At 43.3% G+C, this 21,903-nt stretch overlaps 2 protein-coding genes across 2 annotated transcripts; both read right to left on the bottom strand.

Annotated features, from left to right (window-relative positions):
* Positions 1–357: 357 nt before the first annotated feature.
* On the bottom strand, positions 358–5,837 carry LOC147861751 (Vps51/Vps67 family (components of vesicular transport) protein). Its single transcript, XM_087322080.1, has 6 exons — positions 3,310–5,837; positions 3,005–3,199; positions 2,448–2,764; positions 2,174–2,356; positions 1,435–1,585; positions 358–1,004 (listed from the first exon to the last, which is right to left on the bottom strand). Exons 1-6 carry the CDS (start codon positions 5,632–5,634, stop codon positions 828–830), a joined length of 3,348 nt encoding a protein of 1,115 aa, XP_087178206.1. The 5' UTR covers positions 5,635–5,837; the 3' UTR covers positions 358–827.
* An 11,438-nt stretch (positions 5,838–17,275) lies between these two features.
* On the bottom strand, positions 17,276–20,547 carry LOC147861750 (uncharacterized). Its single transcript, XM_087322434.1, has 5 exons — positions 20,397–20,547; positions 18,654–18,733; positions 17,810–17,880; positions 17,589–17,734; positions 17,276–17,520 (listed from the first exon to the last, which is right to left on the bottom strand). The coding sequence occupies exons 1-5, from the start codon at positions 20,545–20,547 to the stop codon at positions 17,276–17,278; spliced, it is 693 nt and encodes a 230-aa protein (XP_087178560.1).
* Between the last annotated feature and the right edge of the window lie 1,356 nt (positions 20,548–21,903).

Raw genomic sequence — 21,903 nt, 5'->3', positions numbered from 1 at the left:
TAAGAATTCCAGAGAAGAGGTTCGAGCTCATGTAGAGACCAATTCCAAATCAAATTCTTCAAATTTTGTTCGGTTTTAAGTTATAACAATGAGGTATGGTTTTTGCATTTATCCCATAATCTGAGGGATATGGTTTAGATGTCAAAAGATTGCACAATTATACAACTGTCTACGATAATGGAAGTGTTAGATTAACAAACAGTGGAATGCTGCAAAGTGACATCATATGAACAAGTTAACTTTTCATATGTCCTTTCGCTTCATATGGATTCAATTCAACATGTAATGAGAGCTCTTACATATGTCCACAAAGTAGACTGCAAAAGAGACTAATAATCCCACTTACTTCCAACTATATAGTTCCGCAACTTATGTGACATTTTTGACAATAACTACATTGGCAAGAATTTTACAAGCTTCTCTTCTCAGATAATTGAAATGCAAGAAATATCACCAGTGCGTCTATTTGTACAAATAGAGAGTGAAAACTTCCACTTTCATAGCCATAGTTCAAGCCTCACGGGGATTTGCCTCTGTACAAGCTCAACACAAATAGGTATACTCAAGCCGATGGCATTATGATTACCTATACAAGGTCATTTATTCTTGTAAACTCCACCCAATAGTCATGTCCCGCTGAATATATGTTCCCTTAATTATCTCGTGCACGCAGGAATTTTACTTGACTTGTTATCACCGATGCTTTTCACAGCTTTGTTTACCATACAGGAAACACCAAAACTTCTCGAAATTCAACAAGGAGAATTTCTCCCCTTGAGAGCCTTTCCGGGAATGATATTAGAAATATCAAATTTAAAGCATATGTACTAATATGTTGTTGATCCTGCTGTGAAAGATGAAAGTAAACCCGCTGCCTGAGACGGCAAGATGTCACCAAATGTAGATATTGCCGCAGCTGATCGATCTTTGATTCGGCTTACTTGACTATCACTCAGCATATACCCTCCTAGCTTGAAAGTTCCTTCTCCAAACTTAGTACCAACCTGGGAAAAAACGAGTATACCAAAATTCCAATACTTAAATGGGAATTGTTGACCCTTTCAGGTAAATACATTAGGCCTTCGAAAATTGGATGTGTCATAAGTAAAGTTGTGGACAACATGACCTATTTGACACCAATCATTAACCTGCGGGTGTGAAATAGGAATGATCATATATTGCAGGGGTTTACAACTAATTAAACCCTTCCTATTTCCTAGTTTCTTATGACCCTTCCTAATTTCTAGTGCCTAATTAACCAAGATCAAGAATAGGTCAATACTCCCACTGAGTTGGTTATAGTTTCCCTCAACTACATGTCATCCTTAGGTTAAGTAACAGAGGGTTAAAGTTCCTAATTAAGCCCGAGGGTTACATAACAGAGACATGCGACACACTTTTTTCAACATCAACATCATGACGAATCCATTGTACCTGATTTATGAAGGATTGCAACAACGGCTTTGCACCACCAATTGATCCAATGTTTGTGTTATCTTCAATACCAGCATGCTGACTAGAGATTATAGTTTTCAACTTCATTCCATTCTCATTCAGGAGTGACTTCTTCATCAAGGACGGCGTGCTGAAAAAGCAAGAAATCAAATCTCAATGAAGTAAGAAATTGATCGAACGAAACCACAGCTCTGGTATAATGGCCAATAAATCAAAGACTTGAATATATATAAGAACAGCACATATTGAGGTTACACTTGAGATCAAATGGAAAGAGACGGCAAAGAATAGCAAGCTAAAATGTTCTTGCACTAGCATCAATCTAGCATGCTGTAAAATCTATATGGCACAATCACAGCATACCCAGACATTTTGTTTTTCTACACCATATAGCATATTGAGGCAAAGCAAGCAGTCAATAGAAGTTTCTTAGAATAATTCTTCCTACAACATTGAAACCTTTTTTTCTTCTTTTTCAATCTCTCATGCACTTTGAATGGATGTCACTAATAACATTTTCCTTCAACCAGATTTTAGACAGTAATAAACAGTATTGCTGCTATGAATGGCAGCAATACATGGCTCTACAGCTCTACACCCAAATAATTTTATGCTCCAAAATGGATTGTTTTACAGTCGAAAATTTTAGGGCATTAATATACAGCTTACAAAGTACTTTTCATGAATACATAACCAGATAGCAGAGACATGGACTTACCTTATTGGAAGATACGTAAATCGTGGAATGGATACTGAGACCTTAAGGATACTGGGATCAGCATTCAGTGGAGGTCTTTGGGCTGTGTCTCGATAAAGATGTTTTAACTGAACCAAAAATCCTAACATCACAGAGCACTTTTGATAAGCTTGTTGTTCATTTTCCCACAGTGGTGGCTCATAGCTGCATTATGACATGGGATAAAGTATAAATAAAAGGAAATCGAAATTTCTTTGATAAAAATGAGATATTTGCTTCCACATCTTATCCTTACGTAGCCCAATCTATTGGATCAAGCAGGCTAGAAAGTCTTTCCTTCAAGCTAATAAGCCGCCTCTTTCTATGTTGCTGAGTTCTATTACTCTGAAATAGGAGTTTTCTTAACAGAGCCACATTTGCACTAGATAATGTAGATGCAAGAAAGACTTCGTCAGATGAGAAAAGACTCAATTCTGGGTAGGGATGTTCACCACCAGCAAGCACATCTCCTAGAAAACGCACATCAAAGAGAAGTTGTAACAAGCCCTTTTCTGAAACTAAACCCCTTGTAGTTCCCAATCCTGAAACAAAATCTTCGTACACAAGTAAAACCTGCAAGAATCCGAGTTTCAGAATTTTTCTCAAAGAAATTTCATCATGACCTGGAAGGATTTGGGAAAAAATCTGAAATAACCTTGTTTTTCTTTCTTCCCCAAATGCTTGTAAGTTTTCATCATTTCCTAAAATACCCTTTACCAACCACCGAAAGAGCATTTGAGGGAAAAAACCCTGGCATTTGGGGAAATAAAGAAAAATGTGAGTGTACTTCAGAGTTTTTTTCCACGATGATACCTTCTCAAGCAAACTTGAGGCGAATAGCTGCAGGACTGCCTTATCAAGAGCATGGCCTCCTATACGATATATTTCTTGACAACTCCTGAAGAGAAATGAAATAACATATGATGATGGCATTGCTGGCAATGGTAGCCTCACTTCAATTTCATCACCTCCTTCATTGACTTGCCTTAAGGGAGTCTCCTCCCAGCCCTTTACAGAATGATCTACATGGTCAATATATAGACTCCACATATACAAAGTTTTACATCTTCAATGCAATGCAAAAAGGCATGTAAACAAAAAATGACAAGCATGTATACCTTAAGAGGGGCAGATGATGCAAGATCATCATCCTTCATCAAGCTTCTTGTGAGAGACTTGATCAGTCTTTGAGCGCTCCATTCCACCCAAATACAATGAGACCCCAGACTAGCATACTTCAAAGCCATTTGCAGCTTACCAAACTCAGAATGACTCTCCTCCTTTGGAAGATCCATATTGAACCTTGTTTTCTCTATATTCTGCCCTTCTACTGTGGAATCATTCACATCTAACCAGAACTTTCTGCGCTCAGAGGAAGCTAACCATGGAAGAGAACTTTTTGTCTCATTTGATTGCAATGATTTCGAGGATTGTAGTATAAGAGGAAGAGACCACGTGCGTTGTGAGAATGCCATAAAAATGCGAGCTAATAGAAGCGCCTTCTCAACTGATGGACAAATTTCGAAAGTGTCCAAATCAGCCAAGTCACCAGGTATCCTGCTATTCTGTACTTCATTTCTATTACCTAAAATGCTTTTCACAGAAAATAACCCATCAATTTTGGGTGTAGAAATTCCACTGCTATCTGATAGATCCAAGAGTTTTACAAGAAGTCCATTGATGAAGTGTGCCATCCACTCATAACAATGCTTTTGCAAGTGAGGAGTAAGTTTCTCAGATCTTGCAGTATTTTGTTGTGCCTGGATAAAGCTAGTTGCATCCTCCAATAATGACTTTAATTTTAAATGAATTCCTTCTTTCAATTGAGATACCTCAGGACCCAAGTAAGAATCTGACATCCCGGAGGAATCTTCCTCTTGGATCTTTCCTAGCAATCTTGCAACTGTTTCGGAAAGATCTTCAGCCTTGTTCGTGAGGGCAAACCACATAGATTCAGTGGAGGTAAATCCCTGAACTTGAAAATACAGAGCACTCTTGCTTTGAGAATCAGATGAGAGTGAAGTGATCATAGAACTCAATATATCATTGACGGAATTCTCCGTGTCGATTACAGATAATCCGACGACCATAATTCTCTTGGCCCTGTCAACAAAAATATCCTCAAACAGAATATTCCATAGATTCAATTGCTCCTTCAATAGTAATGCAGTCATGTAGTCCCACGGGGACTCTATGGCCTTACCAAATGCACTTTCAAGCCACTCTGTGCTCCCTTCTAGAGCTTTCTTACTATCACATTCCCTCCTAATCAAGCATTCTATCCTCTCTAATTCTTTGCAAAATTCCACAAGTTCAAGGATAGTTTTGCCCTCAACCATAATATTAGATCTACATGTATTGATCCATGATGTACATGTCTCAGAGATGAATTCCCCTGTCAAAGAGATTGTTCTAGACTCTAACTTTTCCCAATGACGCTTCCATAATTTTACCTCTTCCTCTGGATTGGGAATCCCACCAAACAGTTGGGATCCAGGAAGAGAGTTCATAACTGTTCTGAAAAAGAGTGGTAAATCCCCATTCACTTCTAGAAAAAGCTGGCCAGCTTGACACAAAGAAACTTGAATGATATTCGCTGCCTTTGATAGCACTAAAGCAATCGAACTGATGTCCAAGGCAGTGAGAGTATCTACTTTATTCCCTGATATGCTTCCAGATAAAGGACCTTGATCTTTCCTCATAGACATGAACGTTCGAAGGTGGCCTCTCAACCACGCTCTCCTGGTCTCAAAAAATAAGGACATTATCTGTGCAGAATTAAGGTCGTCGATCACGGCCACAGCAGCGAGAGCTATGGCATACTCCTGAACATCCAGACCTTGTTCTAATAACCTATCTCTGCTTCTTTGCGAGATCTGACCTTGAAATGTCTCTACAAGAGACCATTGATGTAGAAGAAGTGGAAAATGAGACAATTTCTCTCCTTTTCCTTCCCTTTCTGTAAGCAGTGTTTGAACTTCATGAGCACGAAGGTATCTCTGAGCAGCTTCAAGATACATATGTTCATCTAAGAATCCCCATATCCTTTCGGGAGTATCTACCACATACTTAACTCTGCTTCCAACACCATAGATCTTCTCTCTCTTCTTCTTTTCTAGATCTATATATGGAAGCGATGCAGAAGGATGCTGGATGACTAACCTTTCTTTCAAAGAAGCGAAATCAGACTGGATCCGATGAATGTTCAGAGCCACATTTTCACAAGAATTCTTCATTTCAGCTATGGAATCCGCAGACTCGATGAGATCTCTGTAGCTAGCTCCGACGAGTTGTCTGAGTTCTTCTTTCTTCTCTTCAATTTCTCTGCGAGTATTAGCTTCTACTTCGCGGATCTCGACCACAGTTCTGCTCTCAAAGAGAGCTTCTGCGTTGCGGATGGTTGCATCTTCACTGGTTTTCTGTTGGAATCTCCCTCCTCTCATCCTCGTGTGCGAAGGGGAAGAAGAATAAAGAAGAGCACGGAAAGAAGAAGAAGAAGAAAGAGATCTGATCTGCTTCTGCTTCTGCTTCTCTGATTCAGAGGAAGAAGCCGAAGAGATCAGAGGCGAAGGGAATGGTGGGCATGTATGTTATATGTATGTGCAGGCGTGCGTGCGTGCAGCGATGGGGATGGCGATGGCGATGGCGATGGCGATGGCATATTACTGGATCTTGCTTGATGATGGTGATGATGATGATGATGCCTCAGAGCTATGATGATGGTTGGATGGATGGATGCATTATGCCATGGAATGAATTATAGCATGCATGCATGCATGCATGATCATGATGATGATGGCTCGGAGCTATAGCCTATGATGGATGGATGGATGGATGCAACTCGTGTCTATTCTGCATCAAATCATAAAGAGGGCTGGCGAGGGAATCGCGGCCACAGACCGTGCAGGTCGCTCAGAGGAAGGCGCGTGCGATCTGCACCGTCAGATTTCAATAAGGAAGATCGCGCGAAAAAAAACCTGTCGGAGGTCGCCCAACTCTGAGTCGTTGGTCGCCCAACCACAATTGGTCACCCAACTCTGACCGTTGCAAGTCGCCCAACTGTTGTAGGTCACCCAACCCTGACCTTTGTAGGTCGCCCGATCTCCAAGTAAACCCTAAAAAACAAAGAGATGGGGGGGAGGGGAGAGAACAAAGAAGAAAAAAATATCTATCTATGAAAACAGAGATCAACTTATAACATACTTGAAACATGAATCAAAATATGACATACTTCAAACATAAATCAGCATATGACATACTTGAAAAATAAATCAACATATGATATCCTTTGAACGTAAATCCACTTTAAACATCGTAAACCCAAATCAACATGTGACATACTTGAAACAGGAAACTTAAAACATAAATCAACATATGACATACTCCCAAATGCACTCATAAATCCACTTTAAACATTGAAAACCCAAATGCACTAGTCTGCAAAACCACTCAAGCTATGTTTATGGCTCATCCGGAGATCATGGCAAGATGTGGCCACAATTCTTGCAACAATCAACATTTGAGTCCCTTGATCTAAAGGTCAAGGCATCACAATGCAAGCATCGAATCTTCTTTGTCGCACATATTGGCAACCGCCTCCGAGCTCGACTTGCGCCCCTTTGCATTTTTCCGGTGTGTGCCTTGGAAGTGTTTGGGGAGCTGCCAATAAGATATTGTGAAATGTTGAATGATGCTCCCCTTTTTGCACCAATTGCTTGCTTACGCCTTACGGATCCACGGTCTTCTTCATTGGTTGGTTTCGGTGCACCTGCGTGATATACCACCGTTTGACTCATTTCTTCAATGGACTCCATACATGCCAAAATTGTTGCACGGTCGAGGGATCGTAACCCTTTCCTAAGACATTGAATAGCCCCCTCAGCCGTTTGTAATTTTGACTCCCATTCCTCCATTTGTGATGTTATAGGGTTTGTCTCCTCCACCAATTCTACCTCTGTCTCCACTTCCGTCTCTGTGAAATGGTCATTGCGCATATGGGTTGCATGATCTATAAAAGGCAACGACCCACATAGAAGTGGCATGTGCCTCTCAATAATCAACCTGATGTCGAGTATATGCTTACATTTACTCGTAGGGTCTTGGCAATCACAATATGAGCATTGGAGCAATACATTATACCATACATTCAGTTTTGTCAAGCTCAATATTTTAAACCAATATCAGGGCTCGTCCACAATATGCATTGTTGCATCATTAGTTTCATACCTCTCTAGTAGCCTTTCGGCCTCTTTAAGTCTTGTTGTTTGATCACTACAATTTGCACAGGGTGCAAATCTACCACTCTCACATATTTCTTGTTGTTGCTTGTACCATTCAATAACGGTACCCCCTATCCAAGTGCCAGTTTGACTGTCCCCGATTAAAACATGCACAAGATCGGTAATTGATCGGTTTATCCTCCCTCTCAAGGCAGTATATTTGATAAATTGCCAATGTTTCTCCACAAGATTGGTAGTGTCAACATGTCCGTAGTTGAACATTCTACCAAATTTGGGCCACAGTTTCCTTCACACACATGTCAAGCCACATCATCCTCCTTCTATATATTGCCAAACACTTGGCTTGTTTGCATATTCTACCTTTAACTCCTCACATTGAGCATTGAATGTGGATTCTGTAATGCATTGCATGAGTTGGCACATCCGATTATAAAGATGGTTTCTCTCAGTTGCACTTACCTTTGGCAACAAGTTGTCCAACCATGCTTTTTTTGCATGGAACTGACACAACAAAAGTCAACATTGTGTTTGAGACCTTTGCCCATTTGTGACTATCCACATTACTTATGGCATTATTTGATGTCGAACTTTTATCGATGACTATGGCATTTGGCCTCACATTGAGCATCCGTGCGAATATGACTCTCAAGCAAGTTTCTAAAGCTACTTGCTCATGGTTAGACCCCTTATCAAAACTACATATCATGTACCATAATGGGATACCAACTCCCATGGCATTTGGGGCCACAACTGCATATAATGGCAAGCCAAATTGGTTTGTTTTAAACGTGGAGTCGATTGCCCAAGAGTTGTTTATTGACAATCGCTCACACATCTCTAACATCCATTCATCTTGGAGCACCAAGATGAACGGTTGCCTTGCGGGAGATCCATATTCACCAGGCAAGTAGGGTATGACATGAGCCACCTTCCCAATATCTCAGAGGGCATAGACATCTTGTATAATCAAAGACCAATCAACTTCACACATAGAACTCCCAATTTTTAACTTGTTGGCCATGTTACGGACCTCCTTTGGTACCATAAAGAACCTATAACTCACAAGGTCTACTGAACTAGCCTTGGACTTATGATATGATTCCTTACGCATGCTCATCCGTGCCACATGTCGTGCACATCCAACATCAAAAAGGTCATCTCTGCAACAACTTATAACATTTGGGGCCACCGGCAAATAGTACGCATCTGGTCTACTTCCCCATACATGACCCGTATGAGGTCCATATATTGAAAGGGTCATTGTCCCATGGTCAACCCCGTCATTCATTCGAGCGTTCACATGAAAAGTACACCCACATCGGGATGAATACTTTCTACGTCAAGTGTACGGATATTGCTTGTTGGCCACACCGGATCGGTGACAATTATACCTAGTCACATGTGCACCCCTTGTGGCCCCTGTATGGAAGCGTATGTGATACCTCAATTGAACATCTATGAGTGTATCATCAACCTTATGGGCCTCTATCTTGATCACTTCTATGGGACTAGACTTTTTATATTTCACGACACTTGTCCCCTCCATGTTAGATGGAGTTAACCTCGACACAACTTGACAACCACATCGGTCAACCACTGCTTTCACATAGGCACTAGGGATCCCATGGTCACGAAGATCATTGGACCAAAGTCTCTTTAACTCTGTCAGAGAACTCGTCAAAGAACGGTGCCATGCACCACAATGTGACGCCGGTACTATCTCCCTCCATTTCTCTACGTGTGTAACCTAAAGATTAGGCGATGCCTTAAGGTGTATTACATTCTCATTTCTAAGCGTGAGACAACTCTTCATGCGCCGCCATGCATGTAAATTAAGAGGTGCACCCCTTGCAATTGTGCTTAATGTTTCAAACGTTACCTTCCCTTGACCCGATAAATCTTTAAGCATTAAATCGTACATACCTCTTGTGAACGCAAAATACCTCGTTGAACAATACATGAAGGGATCAACCTCCTCCGCCTCTTCTTCAGATGAAGCTGACTCATAGTCTTCGGATGCAGACGAATCCAAGTCTTTGTCGATGGTTGCGGAGTATGGTGATGCATAACCATCCTCAGAATCATACAAGGACGTGATGAAATCTACTTCATTTGGATTCATCTCGACAACTTCTAATTCTTGTAGTGATTAATCAGAGGTAATTTAAGACAGAGAATGTGATTAATTGAACCTAATTAAGTCAGAGAATGTGATTAATTGAACTTTATTAAGACAAAGAATGTGATTAATTGAATCTAATGTTAAGAGGTAATTAATTGGAGATGGAATCAGATCTGATTAAAATGACGGTGAAGGGTTTAATGTGACTTAAAATGTGATTAATTTACATGTTAATATGACCATTTTTTTGGCCAAATGTGATTAACAGGTTGGGTGACTTGGATTCTGATCGCGAGCTTTTTTTTTAAACGGTTGGGTGACCTGGTTTAGGATAGAGAAGGATTTTTAACAGGTTTGGGCGACCTTCTTTATTACCATCGATGTTTTTTACGAGGGTTGGGTGACCTGGTAAATATAGGTTGGGCGACCTGCTTATTTTCCATATTTAAACAGGTTTGACGACCTGGATTATGAGAGAATGAGGTTTAAGAGGTTTGGGTGACTTGGGTTATGAGAGGATTAATTTTAAGAGGTTTGGGCAACCTGGTTTATTACCATTGATGTTTTTTACAAGGGTTGGGTGATCGATTGGTTTAAAATAGCTTTTTCGAAGAGATTGGTTTAAAAGCGCAAATCAATTGGTTTACACCTGAGATTGTGTCAAACACAGTGCTCGGCCACAACCGAGGAATAGGATCAACTCACAGAAAACAGGAAATACAAAAATGCACGAAGACAATAGAGAGAAGAGTACACAGGATATTTTACGTGGAAAACCCTAAGTGGGAAAAACCACGGGAGTCCTCAAACTCCAACTATCACTATACACAGAGATGTACAATGGTGAAGCTACAAGGCAACAACCTTGAGCTCACTGTCTTCGCCACAGGCGGCGGTAATACACAGAGGCAACGACCTCTTCGTCTCTCTCTCTCTCTCTCTCTCTCTCTCTCTCGGCTGCTCACTTAGCTCCCACTAAGTGGAAAACCAGAAAAATGAGTAACAACTACAAAACTGTTTGCCCTAAGTCATATTTATACACATATGACTTTCGGGCTATTTACAAATATAGCCTCAAGGGCCCTTGGCAAACATATTCACAAATATGTCCCCGCATCCGGATCTCTCTCCGGGTACATTCGTCATCCGGCTCCGTAACCGGGGTCTTCATCATCCGGCTCCGTAGCCGGGGTCTTCATCATCCGGCTCCGTAGCCGGGGTCTTCATCATCCGGATCCGGAACCGGGTCTTCATCATCCGGCTCCGGAACCGGGTCTTCATTCCCGATTCCCGGACATCCGACCATCCCATCCGGAGGGACCGTAATCCCAACAAACTCCCCCTTCACTTCGGCATGGGATGTCTTTCCAGTCCGACCCTCTTCCGGCACGCTTCCAGCTTGTCGGGTGTGAGCACTTTGGTCAGCATATCTGACCCGTTCTCGTCCGTGTGGATCTTCGTCAGCACGAACTCCTGGTCTTCTATCCTTTCCCGGATCCAGTGATATCTTCGCTGGATGTGCTTCGTCCGGGAGTGATAGGCCGCGTTCTTCGCAAGGTGGATGGCACTCTGACTGTCGCAGTAGAGTCGGTACTCCTCCTGCCGGATACCGAGCTCTCTAATGAAGTCCTTCATCCATATCATTTCCTTGCCGGCTTCAACAGCCGCCATGTACTCCGCCTCCGTGGTTGACAGTGCAACCGTCTTCTGCAGCCTCAACTGCCACGAAACAGCTCCCCCTGCATACGTCATCACATACCCTGATGTGGACCGGCTGGTATCTGCATCAGCCGACATATCCGAATCGGTAAAGCCGTCGAGTTCGGGCTTACCGGAGCCGAATCGGAGGCACACGTTTGCCGTGCCCTTCAGGTATCGGAGTATCCACTTGGCCTTGCCGGGATTGCTCATGTACCGACTCACCACTCCGACTGCATATCCTATGTCCGGTCTTGAACACACCATTGCGTACATCAAGCTTCCGACGGCAGAGGCATATGGTACTTTCATCATGTCCTCCTTCTCAGCCTTTGTCTTGGGGCTTTGCTTGCTGGACAACTTGCAGTTTGCCGGGAGGGTTGACTCGACCGGTCTTGCTTCCGACATGTTGAACCGGTGAAGCACCTTTGTCACGTACTTCTCCTGTGACAGCCACAACTGCTTCTTCTTCCGGTCCCGGATGATGTGCATCCCTAGTATTTGCCTCGCCGGACCCAGGTCCTTCATTGAGAAGGTTCGGTGAAGCGCTTTCTTCAACATCCGTATCTTGACCTGGTCCCGTCCGACGATCAACATGTCGTCCACGTACAGGAGGAGTATTAGAAAGTCTCCTCCTTCGAACTTCTTCACAAACACGCAGTGATCGGACTGCGTTTTGTGGTACCCTTCGTCGGTCATGAAGGAGTCGAACTTCCGGTACCACTGCCGGGGAGCCTGCTTCAGTCCGTAAAGGCTCTTCTTCAACCGGCATACCAGGTGCTCCTTCCCTTTCTTCTCGAATCCTTCCGGTTGCTGCATGTAGATCTCTTCTTCGAGGTCACCGTGAAGGAATGCCGTCTTCACGTCCATCTGTTCTACCTCGAGGTCCATGCTTGCCGCTATGCTCAGCACCGTCCGGATGGAGGTCATCTTCACTACCGGGGCAAATATCTCGTCGAAGTCGACGCCCTTCTTCTGCTGGTACCCCTTCACCACGATCCTGGCTTTGTATCTCGGGGGGTTTCCGGCATCTCCCGGTTTCAGCTTGAACACCCACTTGTTTCGAAGTGCCCACTTTCCTTTCGGCAACTCCACAAGTTCATATGTGTGGTTCTCATGCAGGGAATCCATCTCCTCCTGCATGGCACTTAACCACCTGCGGCTATGGGTGTCAAGCTTTGCTTCTTCAAAACTCTCCGGCTCCCCCTCGTTGGTTAGCAGCACGTGCTCTGGTTCCAGAAATCTCCGGGGGGCCCTTCTCTCTCTTAGAGGATATCTCCGTTCCGGAGCTTCGGTAACCGGCTCCTCCGTTTCCTCTTCATTCGAATCCATTCCGGGATCGGGGCCGATTCCGGTATCAGTTTCATCTTCCTCGGCCGGTTCTGTTTCTTCACCGTCTTCGGCCGGATCCTCGAGTGCTAACCGGTCCCTTGCCGGTCGGGACTGCTCCTCGTAGAGTTGATCCTCACCGGTCGACTTGGAGCTCTTCATCTTCTTCTCCGACTCCCAGTCGGCGAGTGTCTTGTCCTCCATGAAGATGATATCACGACTCCGGAATATCTTTTTGTCGACCGGGTCCCATACTCGGTAGCCGAACTCGTCATCGCCGTAACCGAGGAATATGCATGGCCGGGTCTTTGGATCTAACTTTCCTCTCCGGTCCTTTGCCACATGCACGTATGCGAGACACCCGAACACCTTCAGATGCCGGTAGGATACTTCCCTACCGGTCCACACTCTCTGCGGCGTGTCTCCATCCAGGGGTACTGAGGGTGATCTATTTATCACATATGTCGCCGTCGACATTGCCTCAGCCCAAAATCCCTTGGGTAATTTCGCATGTGCTAGCATACTCCGGACCCTCTCCATTATGGTCTGGTTCATCCTCTCGGCCAGCCCGTTCAGTTCCGGCGTCTTCGGCACAGTAAACTCGAGCCGGATTCCCATCGAACGGCAATACTCCTCAAATTGCCCTCGGTATTCTCCTCCGTTATCCGCTCGTAGTGCTTTCAGCTTCTTGCCGGATTCTCTTTCCACTCTCGCGTGGAGTTCTTTGAAGACGGACAATACTTGGTCCTTTGTCTTCACCGGTGCCGTCCACAGCTTCCGGCTATGGTCATCTATGAATGTTACGAAGTACTGGGCTCCGCCATGTGACTTCGTTTCTACCTGACACACATCAGTGTGTACCAACTCCAATGGTACACTACGTCTCATCGGTGGTCTTGAGCGGAAGGAGGTCCGGTTTTGCTTACCGGCCAGACAGTCGGTACACTTCCCCAAGTGTACGTGCTTTACCGGTATCAGGTTGTCTTCGGCAAGCCTCTTCATCCCCTTCTCGCTCATGTGGCACAGTCTCTTGTGCCATAGCTCACCGGCAGTGTCAGCTGCCACGTTCAGCTCCTCCGGACATAGCCGGGAGTTCATCAGGTACAGTGTGTTGACCTTCCGGGCCCAAGCCACTATCAGGCTCCCTCTGCTGAACTTCATGACACCGTTCCGGATGCTACCCGTGTAGCCTTCATCGTCTAGCCTCCCGGCCGAAATCAGGTTCAATCGAACCTCCGGAACGTGTCGGACATCCTTCAGCAGCATCTTGCATCCGGTTGATGTCATCAGCCACACGTCTCCTATGCCGGCAATCCGACATGTACCTTCATTTCCCATCCGGACACAGCCGTGCTCACCGGCTGTGTAGGATGAGAAGTATTTCTTCTCCGGGGTCAGGTGGAACGACGCTCCGGAATCGACCACCCAGGTCATCTCTTCACCGGCAAGGTTCAGCTCCCTCTCTTCGGTAATGAGCATTATCTCTTCTTCACTTGCCGCAAGTGCCGTCGTTCCTTTCCGGTCCTACCCTCGCCGATCCGGACCTCTCCGGTCCGTGGCTCCCCGGTATGCACCGTTTCGCTCCGGTGACTTCTTCGAATCGGTACCGTCGGTTCCATTGTCTTTCCGGAAATGCCGACAGTTCTTTTGGAAGTGCCCCGGCTTCCCACAGTAGAAGCATGTAGGTCTTCCCCTCGACTGCGACCGTGTCCCCGACTTCTCCCGTCTTTGCGGACTCCGGTTCCGTTGTCTTCCCCGTTCCGATTCGGTAAGCAGCGCCTTCGAGTCGGAGGCCGGTTCTTTATCTCTCCGACGCGCTTCTTCATTTAGAATACTTGTCTTTACCGTTAGTAAAGACAAGTTCTCTTCCTTACAGGAGGTGCTGAGAGTAACTACCAAATTCTCCCAGCTCTCCGGAAGGGTACACATCAGCATGATGGCTTGCATTGCGTCATCCAACGGGAACTTGATCGCCGCAAGCTGGTTCACGAATCCCATGAACGTGCTGACGTGTTCGACCATGCTCTCGCCGTCCCGGTACTTAAGATTCACTATCTTCCTCATCAGGGAGGTCCGGGTCAGAGCATTCTTCCTCTCATACAGTCCGGACAGCTTCTGCCACATCTCATAGGCGTTCGTATCGTTCGCCACATGTTGCAGAACACTTACATCGACATATTGCCGGATCGTCGCTACGGCTTTCCGGTTCAGGAGCTTCCACTCCGACTCTATTACTCCCTTGGGTATCTCGGCATTGTCGATCGGTTCGTACAGGTCTCGGACGATGAGAAGGTCTTCCATCTTTATCTTCCAGTCGGCGTAGTTCTGTGAGTTCAACACCATCATGCCCGGGGGCCCACTACCGCCGCCTTCCATTTTCTGTGTTACCATCGCTCAGATACCACTTGTCAAACACAGTGCTCGGCCACAACCGAGGAATAGGATCAACTCACAGAAAACAGGAAATACAAAAATGCACGAAGACAATAGAGAGAAGAGTACACAGGATATTTTACGTGGAAAACCCTAAGTGGGAAAAACCACGGGAGTCCTCAAACTCCAACTATCACTATACACAGAGATGTACAATGGTGAAGCTACAAGGCAACAACCTTGAGCTCACTGTCTTCGCCACAGGCGGCGGTAATACACAGAGGCAACGACCTCTTCGTCTCTCTCTCTCTCTCTCTCTCTCTCGGCTGCTCACTTAGCTCCCACTAAGTGGAAAACCAGAAAAATGAGTAACAACTACAAAACTGTTTGCCCTAAGTCATATTTATACACATATGACTTTCGGGCTATTTACAAATATAGCCTCAAGGGCCCTTGGCAAACATATTCACAAATATGTCCCCGCATCCGGATCTCTCTCCGGGTACATTCGTCATCCGGCTCCGTAACCGGGGTCTTCATCATCCGGCTCCGTAGCCGGGGTCTTCATCATCCGGCTCCGTAGCTGGGGTCTTCATCATCCGGATCCGGAACCGGGTCTTCATCATCCGGCTCCGGAACTGGGTCTTCATTCCCGATTCCCGGACATCCGACCATCCCATCCGGAGGGACCGTAATCCCAACAGATTGGTTTAAAACAACAAACCAACTTGAGATAACAACTTGAGATTGGTTTAAAACAACAAATCAACTTGAGATAACAACTTGAGATTGGTTTAAAACAACAAATCAACTTGAGATAAACACTTGTTGTAAACAACTTTTCCATTAATAAGTACTCACGATATACAATGAGTCGATTCTCGCTATACAAAATTTGTGTGGATTCCAAAATATAGTTACAACATTAGCTCTATAACAAAATATGTGCTAAAAACAACAGACACAAAATTTACAATATGGGGCTATCAGTCGCAGGTGCAAATCCTAGTACCCTTCATGACCACTTGTCCACATGAATCCGAAGTGAATCCACTTCGCGTTTGGTGAACCACATCTCTGTGCCCTGTCACCAAATATGTATAACAACACATCTATACACAATCCACATGAATAAGGCATTGCAATTACACTTACAAAAGTCGGAGATATCCATCCTCGTAAGAACTCTTCCACGAACATCTAGATAGTCTTCATCACGTAAAAGCCACAATCCCAATAATTTGGCTGAGTTGGCATGTGCAATACGTGATGTCAACCCTCAGACACAATGGTGTGGTCTGACAGTTCAGATGAAATGGTCCAAATCGCCAACTCTGCCATTCTCTGCACGTTGTCAGTCGCCGCATTGTTTAATGGATTGCAAAAGACTACTTTGCTGGTAAGCTTAGAAACTTTCTGTCGCATCTTCATCCACAACACCTAATGGCCGTCAAGCACGATCGGAATGAGCATAAAATCACGTTCAACCACCTTCCTAAGGATGGCTTGCCCCTTCACCATCTGCTGGTGTAGTTACACCCACAACGGGTTGACAATGGTGAAGCGTTCTATCACCTCGGGGGGTAGCGAGTACTCCATAAACAACAAGAATAAGGTCATAGTCCACGTCGATGCCATTTCACGACACTTGCACATGGTCTCAAGATCTGACTCGATAACGTCAAGGGCCATATCGAGACGTTGGTAGGTCAGCTAGTACCTGAATGCATAGAAAGTTTGGATCCACAACCTTATGCCCTTGCCGTGCTGAAATTGAACTGTGGCCACATCCGATGCAACGTCATCTGAATCTGATGTTAGGGTGACATAAAGACTAGTGTTTGATTCGACCTCCTTCCGTCAGACTGGCATCTTCTGTCGTCTCTATCTTGGTGGAGTGGACACACCACCCTCAGATGGGTTTAGAGTCTCACTCACATCCGTGGACACACCTTGCGGTTGGGTGGATATCCCCGCCTTTTTACGCTATCTCACCACAATAAGACACATGTTATTATCTGAATTCTGCCAATAAACCCTCCAACACATATCTCAAATGAAATCCTCGCTCATACTTACATAAGAATCCAAACCGGATCTTATCTTCTTCGTCAACATCTCCAAACACTCATCCTTTTTGGAGTCGTATATGGCCATCTCGTTGTCCATAAATCGCGCCACGAACTCTGCCTCTGTGCCAAGACGGAGTTCAGCGGGAATAGAGTTGTACCTCAAAATAGCCCTAACCTTCAACTTCCGGATATATGTTTGCTGATTTCTATTGTACTTGATATCGAGGTCCATGAATCTTCTAAGTGATCTCTAAGGCTCATTGCTATTAAAGCATGCCCCCGGAGTACCCGCCTCCTCCTCTATACACATCCCTCGTGGTAGGACTATATCTATTCCATGTTCCCTGCGTAAATGTGATTCCATGTCACTTTTTTTGCGATACCACCTTGGCGAGAGACGGCAATACTCAATATAGATACACACATGGGCCTTGTTCCCATTTGCATCTCTTCCAACCTTATACAATGAGTCTGGGCGAGGAGCATCTGTTCCTTCTGTATGTGTTACATATTTAAGATTGACATAAAGATTGACATATTGCAACGACACCACATCCACATACCATTTGGAGGAGCATCTTGGTCAAATGTTGCCATGACATGTATCGGCTTGATCTGAGGCGGATGAACCACTAGTGTCTGATCCATTCTCTCCCCACCCTTAGACATGTCGGCTGACGAACTTCTCCAATGTCTTCTAACAAAGACCCTTTAACAAATCACGAGTGAACATACATGCATCAAACCCTAAACCAGTATTAGGGGAAATTGGTTCGTCACATACCTATTTTGAGTTGGATATATGTCACTGTTATCGAAATCCAAACAATCTTTGTACTTGGACTTGGAAGCCATCTACCACCATTCAAGCAAATCATTTTGGTCACTGAATTAGAGATAAATATAATTGCATCATTTTGTTGGATATGATGTCTTAAACAATGATATCTCATATACCCACATATTATAAGGACTGGCTGGGATATTTTGATGAGTAATGGAGCAGACAGATATTGACAGCGAGTGAGTGGGACCAAATTATTTCCCTATGTTTATTTGTCCACAACCCAAAGAGAAATACCCACATGAATGAATTATTTTATGTGCTCAATTAAGTATAGTTTCGAACCACATTCTATGTGATCAAATAAAATCTGAATGGACTTGAACGTACAATTCAATGTCATTTCTTCATAACATACAAATATAGACATCAGTTTGACCATGTACGACCTTAAATAATAGACATAGTAGGACACAACGAAATACTTGTTATTACCATGCCCTTAGCCTTTTCACTCGATATGTACTGGCATTCTGCTTCACATGTTGCTGCTTTCACAGCGTTAGTAGCTACTAGCATTGCATTATGAAAAAAGAACAATTTAAAGAAGCAAAGAAGGACTTATGGAGTTAATACAACATTACTTGTTATATGCAGAAACTTACATTATCAATGCTTCATTGTGAATCCTAGCTCAAATTTGTACAAAAAATAATCACATATGACATTGCCAAAAGATTAACATTGGTTATTCTGTGTCGTTGAGACTAGCACAGATTCGTACAAAATAAAATTTGCATTTGTAGCATTACCAGAAGATTAGATGTTATATTAAAAAACTTACAGTTACTGATGCATTGTTGTTGAGGCTGGCACAAATTTGTGATTGATCAAAAGCGTTATCGTTTGCTTTCTCAAGGATACCTGTTAGCCCAAGTTTCATAGTAAATTACAAAAAAAGATGTTAAAACTTGAAGACATAAATGTGGCCATATGCAGATTTATCTAAGTATATCTAATATAGCATCGTCACTTGCATATGTTTACATCACTTATTCATATACAACCCATTGTTCGGAAATGGTCAATGCTTGTACTCCTTTCCCTTTGTTCCTTTTTTAGTATGTATACAGTCTAGAAGAGAACCAAAACAACCAAAACATTTCTAAATGGAAACTTTCATATGTAAACATTACTAACTTTAAACGTGTGAAATGGTGACCAAACCATGTACCAAACCATTAAAATAAGTTATTTATGAACACACAATTCACAAATGACAACATTTGCACGATGATTACCTAATGATTCACTTGCACATTTATCATCAACTAATCTTTAAATAGAAGAGTGCATTCAACTACTAAATTATGTTGGAAATGATACATCTCTTCACCTCAATAAAAAAGGGTTTATGTTTTCCATGTCTCATCCATGAATAGACAATCAAGAATCGATGTCAAACGTTCAGTGCCATTTGGGAGGCTACCAATACGCAATCTGGCCACCATGATATTGCCTCAAGAAGCAGTCTTTTAGCAACGACTGGAGCCATGGCATTCATTTACACATATCAAGCACTAAAATTTGCATTTTAGGTATTGTTGAGTTGTCATGATCTCATATACATTAAACGATCATATCATTGTTGCCTTGTCAAAAGATCTCATTACAACTTAAATTCATTGAAAACCAAAGCTTGGTTATGTTCCTTAAGAAATAGAATGACATTCATCCAAACCTTAAAGTGATGAAGAAAATCTGTTAACATTTGCTAGAGGCCAAAATCAACCCATGACACAAATTATGATTGCAAATATGGCTGAATCCATGTGTCATCCATATTGAAATAGAAATACAAGCTCTAAATTTCCCAAAGCTCCATCATCATTATCTTAATGCTTGTGGTAGAATGATTAGGTTAGTTGGTGTGGTGGAATGAGACTATGACGAAGTTCAACAAGTGTATCTAGGTTTTCTTGTGTGGATCAAACATGGTCAGCAATGATCTCCATGATTCAGTGATGGTACGACCCATGTACTTTATGACCCTAAACCTTTAACCCTAATCCCTCACTTCCAAATCTCCCTATATGTTATATCCTACTTATCATGTTGCAATAATTAGATGCTCTCTATATAGTCTATTCCTTCCTTTTATGTAGTAAAACCCTAATCCCTCAACTATGCCAAACCCTAATCCCTCAACTATTCCTACCACATGTAAAAAAAATCAGAAAAAGTGATATAATAGGGTTTAGTACATACCTGGGAATAGTGATGGAGGAGATTGATTACCACTTATGTCGATTGCAGGTTGCTTGACGATAGTTTTCTTTCCCAGCAAAAAAACCTTGTCAATCTCGTTTGAAAAAATGAGAGATAATGATAGGTTTCAGGCTTTTATAGTCGTCGGTTGGGCGACCTGCATCTTATATTGAGTTGGTTGGGCGACCAACTCAATATAAACTTACCTACTATTGGGCGACTTGCTTAAACCAATCACCCAACCGTTTTAAAAATATATAGTTGGGCGACCTACGTCAATGATTACGTTGGTTGGGCAACCAACTTAATATAAACTTACCTGCGGTTGGGCGACCTCTATAGAACTTTTTCTTTCGTGCCCTGTTTCTTATCGAAATCTGACGATGCAGATCGCACGCGCCTTCCTTTGAGCGACCTCCACCGTTTGTGGCTGCGATTCCCTCACCAGCCCTCTTTATGATTTGTGTCATAATAGACACGTTGATGGATGCATCATGCCATGGAACACATGCATACATGATGATGATGATGGGTTTGAGCTATGATGGATGAATGCCTCGTCATGGAATGAATCGTTGCATCTACATGCATTCATCCGATGCATGTCTCCTCCGTAAGCATCATCTATTGGTCGATTCAAGCATACATTCCTTGCCTGAGATCATAATTGATGGCTTCCCTTCCAAGAGAGAGGTAGACAAATTGACAGAGTGAGAGAGAGAGAGAGAGAGATTATGTTATCGTCTTCGGAGGTCAAGACTCAAATATGACATATGAGACCAAAACAATTACATTTCATGTGATACATGTGAAAGTGAATAGCGACTCTCGATGTTCAAGAACTTTACCAATGAATGTCGCAATCGAGAGTGCACATTGTGGTTGTGAGAGAAATTCGTGCAAGGATTGGGCTTGGTCGAAAATGTGTGGAAAGCATGGTCGAATATGATCAAAGGCAGAGCATTGTATCAAAGTGTGATACTCAGACTCTCGAACTTGTTTAGGGCAAAGTGTGCATAGTCGACCACTCTCATCACTTGTGTCCCAACACCCCAGCTCACATCGCAATGCATGTGAGCTAAGTCGCATGGAAGAAATGGTTTGAATAAAAGCCAACGAACGGAATGAGCTCTAACATGTATTGATGTGTACAGTTTCCCATGCAATTCTAGGAAGTCGATGTGATGGACTTTTTTGAACCTTAAGCATGTATTCAACAACCCTTTCCATGGTCAAGATCTCAATGGGAAGTGATCCCGTCTCAATGAGGAGGAGGGTGTATGGCGTTTGTTTCTTAACTTGTAGAAACTTTGTAAGAAAATGTTTTTGGACATTTTCAAACTCTTTCGAAGTAGATTTAGGGATGCTACCACCCCATAGAGAAGCACCAAGGTCACCAAAGTGTCGAACAGGTATTCCTTGAGGTCCCAACACTTAATATCTCTATGATTGCATGTGTTCTCAAATGCATAATATGCTCGCTTTCCCGCCTCTAAGCAGCGTGTAGCACATTCATTCCATCTATGATTTGAAGGAACTTCAAGGCCAAGATATTTGAAGCTTTCCACACATTGAAATGGCTCATTATTGTACATAACACATGTCTTATCTCTTTTTTGGCTCTTCACAAGCATAATCTTTGTTTTAGAGCTATTAACATTTAAGTTCATATGCATCCAAAATTTTCCAATGCCTTCATAAGCTTTTGTGCATCTCCTAAAGTATTTGCAAAAAACACTACATCATCCGCATATAGCAAAATCATAATGACAACATTCCCAATTGCAACTTCTTCAACACCTTCTTCCTTTACAAACATGGCAACC

The sequence above is a fragment of the Azolla caroliniana genome, unplaced genomic scaffold (assembly GCF_043228905.1).
Source record: "Azolla caroliniana isolate FFs.n. ecotype wild unplaced genomic scaffold, voAzoCaro1.0.p SCAF_7, whole genome shotgun sequence".
Lineage (NCBI taxonomy): Eukaryota > Viridiplantae > Streptophyta > Polypodiopsida > Salviniales > Salviniaceae > Azolla > Azolla caroliniana.
The sequence above is the reverse complement of the archived record's forward strand: the minus strand, read 5'-3'. Positions and strand labels throughout refer to the sequence as shown.

What these genes read in the sequence shown, in the direction of transcription:
- LOC147861751 (XM_087322080.1), bottom strand. Translation starts at nt 5,634, where the DNA reads ATGAGAGGAGGGAGATTCCAACAGAAAACCAGTGAAGATGCAACCATC. An exon ending in GATCCAATAGATTGGGCTAC is followed by an intron (nt 2,357 to 2,447) that starts GTAAGGATAAGA and finishes GTCATAATGCAG; the next exon opens with CTATGAGCCACCACTGTGGG. An exon ending in TGCAATCCTTCATAAATCAG is followed by an intron (nt 1,005 to 1,434) that starts GTACAATGGATT and finishes GTTTTTTCCCAG; the next exon opens with GTTGGTACTAAGTTTGGAGA.
- LOC147861750 (XM_087322434.1), bottom strand. Translation starts at nt 20,547, where the DNA reads ATGACACAAATCATAAAGAGGGCTGGTGAGGGAATCGCAGCCACAAAC. An exon ending in ACAACAATGCATCAGTAACT is followed by an intron (nt 17,881 to 18,653) that starts GTAAGTTTTTTA and finishes GAATGGTGGTAG; the next exon opens with ATGGCTTCCAAGTCCAAGTA. An exon ending in CCAAGATGCTCCTCCAAATG is followed by an intron (nt 17,521 to 17,588) that starts GTATGTGGATGT and finishes TAACACATACAG; the next exon opens with AAGGAACAGATGCTCCTCGC.